This window comes from Aphanomyces astaci (genome assembly GCF_000520075.1).
Source record: "Aphanomyces astaci strain APO3 unplaced genomic scaffold supercont1.56, whole genome shotgun sequence".
In the NCBI taxonomy this organism is placed as follows: domain Eukaryota; phylum Oomycota; class Saprolegniomycetes; order Saprolegniales; family Verrucalvaceae; genus Aphanomyces; species Aphanomyces astaci.
In genome coordinates, this window is record NW_009798319.1 from 201,425 (window position 1) to 205,866 (window position 4,442).

Below are 4,442 nucleotides of genomic sequence, written 5' to 3' on the forward strand. Positions count from 1 at the left end.
CGCCGGGAAACCCTCGAGAGTGAGGCCTACATTGGCGACGTAGGTACACCCCCGACTCCCGACCCGCGGGTAGATAGCCTGCGTATTGCCACGACCAAAATCAATAAAAACACGTGCGGTAAATTGAGAGCCGAACTGGCCACATGGTTCCGCGCCAACGAGCTTGACGTCCTCATCATTGCTGACGCTGATCTGCCGGCACACAAGGCCACACAACTGTGGACGCCATCACCCGGAGGTGCGCATACATCAAGCCTCATGGCCATCAGCAACCACCGAGTGAGAGTCTACTCTATGAAATACAACGCTGGCACTCCCGCATCGACGCCCGCTCCACCACATACTCCACATCAGGACGTAGTCTAGCTATCACTATCCGCCTTGGGAAAGGCACTCTAGTTACACTACTCGGCACGTATTGTCAAGACAATCCCGCAGCCCACAAGGAGGACACGGACCGTGAATGGCAATGGCTAGCACAGGCAGCTAGCTACCCGCGTCACTGGTCCACATCACTATGTGATCATGGGAGGTGACTTCAACACCTATGGGCCCAACCCCCTCGACCGGTCAGCCCCAACGCTACGCACTGGCGCCAACTATGATATCGGCATTGCTTTCCAGCAATGGACGCAACGCTTGGGGCTCATCTCCACCTTCCGTCACCTCCACCCTACCCTCCAAAGGCACACCTACGCCCGCAACAACACGGCCGTTACTCTCGACGATATCTACATCTCGGCCCGAACAGCCCACAAAGTGGGAGCTAGTGGCATCTGGCTACACACCATCAACTCCAGTGATCACACAGGCACTCCATACATGGCTCTGGACCTCTGCCCCGGCGATTACACCCCCTCCCGGCTTACTGGAGTCCGGCCCATACGCGTTGTCAACACCCGCACCCTTGCCAAGGCGGAAATTGATTCCTTCGGCGGGCACACATCCCAACTTCTCCTGGCAGGTCAACTCCCCCAACTCACCCCCGTGCCCCCCTCTACCGCCGCCACAACGTGGCCCCCCCCAAGAAATCGAGGACTGGCTTGACAGCGCCATCAGGACCTGTATGACATACTCTACACCAGCGCGAAACTTAAATGGGGGAAACTAGCCAAACCAGGAAAGCCCTCAACCGGGCGTTTCGAGAGACGTACCGGTGCCTAACTGGGCTACGATTATCACGCGAGCAAGAAGGCGTGCATGAACGGACGGATTCTTAAATTCTTCTTGAAATCCATGAACGACCGGATGGTTACACAAGACCGCAAGATCTTGCTGCTTGTCGACAATTCCCCACCCTACGCGTTGGAAGAGTACGTTACCACCAAACACGACAATTCACCTGCAGCCCCAAGTTACCGGAATCGTTGATTCGTTCAAGGCCAAGCTGAAGCAGCTTCAGCTACAGAATACACTAGATCACATCAACATGGTTATGGAGGGGCGACAGACAGGGCTCTATGAAGTACCCCTTGTTGAGGCCATGGCCTCGGCGAAAGAAGCATGGCGATCTGACTCGCCTGCAACCATGTCGAACTGCTGGGGCCGAACTTGCATCCTGAACAGTGAACTCTCGGTTTTGAGTAATAGGTTGGATGCAGCCAAACTTGGGTGAAAAGTAGTACTACCTCCGATTGGAAATGATTAATAGGTTTTACTTTATTGGCCTTGAACGCTTGTATCGCAGTCAAAATTGACGATGGGTACACTGCCATATAGAGAATTTCACAAGAAATCCGATTTTAATGTTTAGAATTATGGTCAAAACCGATCTGGAATGATGCTCAATTTTCTCTGTGCTTTCGTATAGTATCTATACATCCATATCTGATTTCTCCTGGACTTATCTGGTTGTAGAGGTTTAGGCAGAGATATGTGGTGTAGCAAATATTAAAATACCTGTATAATATAATAGTTATTATACGTAACCGGTAATTCTATCAATGATTTCCATTCGGAGTTAGTACCTGTCAATCCGAATATCCTATGAAAACATCGATTTTTGCTCTGGTCCAAAGTCGGGGGGAAATCAGTAGGTGAAATGTAGCTTTGTAGAGGTAAGTATACACAAAGGTTATGGGTTTTGTTCAGGTCATACACCTGGTGTTTGTTGATATTGCAGGGGAATTATCTAACATTTGGTGAATTTTTTGTAACAAATATCCACCACCTTCCGATAAATACCCTGAGTAGATACACTATGTAAGTACGTATTGAAATCTAGTATAGTACACTTATATAATTGTCACATTAGAAGTACACAATATATAGCTTGTGAGAAGTAACTCCAATGGCATTGGTGCGGCAACAAGTTCGTGGTGTGCACGTTTTTGGTTTCGAAATGACGACACCATATTGGCGTTGGATGGCTAAATGCTTTGAATTTCAAATTGTATCGATTTTTTAATCTCCTGTTTACAATGAATATTTATAGCAGTTGCTCAGGATATTAATTTATACGAGCTGCAAAAATTGAGTTTTGGAATATCATCTGTAAGGCATTCCTCCGCGAGGGACGATACTATAACCACAAGTTGTGGAACCGCTCCGCCAACCTGCATCTTCGGTTTTTACTTCGCTCAACGCTTCATACCTCATGCTTCGCTTCGACCGATCTTCTTCGAACACAGCCCTTTTTATCCGGATTCCCCAAGGGAGGGAGGGACGAATAAATCCTTGCGGAAATAATCCGTGGAAGCCGGGGATCTCTCATTCCATCATGGCATCCAGAGGTCACATCAAAACATTATGAAAGTATTTTGAAATGGGAATTCTCTGTCAGAATATTATTTTCGTATAATTTACTGTGGCATCCAGACTCGGCCTTAATGTACAGTACTTCAAATCACCATATTAATACGTCACGTCACAATGTATTTCAAATCACCATTTTAATGCCTGCCCCCCAAATTAAGTAACGTTACTACATCTTTGCCCCCCTCAAACTGCAGTCTAGAACTCAATGTTGTCATGGGGTAAGGACTTTGAAATGTAAAAGGGGGGGCGCAACTACGATTCAATCTATCCCAACTAACGTTTCACCTCAAATCAGCACCCCCAAACTTAAATGCCGAATATGAGTATCGTGTACAGTACCAGCCCCCGTCACTTATATCTATCTACATGTACTGCAGTTGTTCTCTTATTGACCGATAATTTTCGTTTAGAATCTCGTAAAGCGCTCAATTATGACCATCGTATGTCGCTAATAAACACATACCTTGCATCTACTATCGATGGAACTGGATGCCATCAATGCTTCAAACTATATCTTCACTACAACTATTAAACGTTTGAAAATCAAGTGAAGCATAGTTTACCAATATTAATTAATATTTAATTTCATGGGATTAATAGTGAGCTAGAATCAAAAACCCTTGTGTACACAACCGAAAGATGCACCCGGCACACTAGCTGTTGCAACTTGCCCACCATGACATCCCTCGCTGCTGAGGGACACGTGAGACTTCTTGAAGTATGTAGCGTAAAGCAACCGCCTCATATTCGCGAAGTCTCAGACTTTGCTCGGCAATCCCCTGAGGCGTTTGAACCAACCTGTAGAATACTCGTCACGACACAATTAACAACTAACGTTACTTGTGTATGTTACAAGCACTCCATTGGCATCAAAATTGCCTATCGTGGCAGCTGCATACTAGTGTTCCAGTGCGGAGGCGTCCAAGTTGCTCATAAATTGTTAACAGCAATAATAGTAATACATATTATTCTCCATGACGTGGTGCGTGCTCATGGATGCAATCATCGTGACTCGCATCCACAGCACTGTACGAAAGCGACTCGCCACCATCTTCCTGGCCATCACACTCTCCGCCACTTGTTCGGCAAACTCGCGTCAATCGGAGCAGAGGTAGCCACGTTGCCAGACAGTGATGAGGTGAGTCTACGACGTAGGCCAAGACCGCCGTGTCCAACTGGTGTCGGCAATGGAAGCCGAAGCAGAGTCCGCCCAGTCGGCTCTGCGACTTGAAATTCTATCGTCACTTTGTCGCGACTTCTACAGAGTCAGACAGCAGCGTCGATTACTTTGATCACAACGCCATCAACGCCGACAAGATGGTGGTAAGCGAAGAGAAGTCACTGCCAGCGACTCCTCGAGCGTACCTCTGTCGATGGCTGATGTTGCGTATCATTGCGTGCCATTCCTGGAGATAAGCATACCTCATTGTCGAAATTAACGTGGGTTTCCACTCAGGCTGGTCGAATGATGGTGAATTTACTGGCTGGAGTTGGGCTTTTTGCGGTGCGAATTATCCTGTATTATCAGTTCATCACAATACTGGAAGTTGTTATCCGAACACTATGCGGATATTGGTGTGTCGATTTACTGGAATGCGGAGGAGATGATCTTATGCAGTGAAGCCAAAGTAATACTACCTCTGTCCCGGTTTACAGTTAAGTGCAACAATGACAATCCTTGAAGT

The 4,442-nt window shown here is 47.1% G+C and overlaps 2 protein-coding genes across 2 annotated transcripts; both read left to right on the forward strand.

Moving 5' to 3' along the window:
- Nucleotides 1-525: 525 nt before the first annotated feature.
- H257_14294 (hypothetical protein) lies at nt 526-1,047 on the forward strand (the record flags this gene model as incomplete). Its single annotated transcript, XM_009842063.1, has 1 exon — nt 526-1,047. The coding sequence occupies one exon, from the start codon at nt 526-528 to the stop codon at nt 1,045-1,047; it is 522 nt and encodes a 173-aa protein (XP_009840365.1).
- A 2,702-nt stretch (nt 1,048-3,749) lies between these two features.
- On the forward strand, nt 3,750-4,173 carry H257_14295 (hypothetical protein; the record flags this gene model as incomplete). The annotated part of the gene is made up of 2 exons (XM_009842064.1): nt 3,750-3,785; nt 3,913-4,173. 2 exons carry the CDS (start codon nt 3,750-3,752, stop codon nt 4,171-4,173), a joined length of 297 nt encoding a protein of 98 aa, XP_009840366.1.
- Nucleotides 4,174-4,442: the final 269 nt, after the last annotated feature.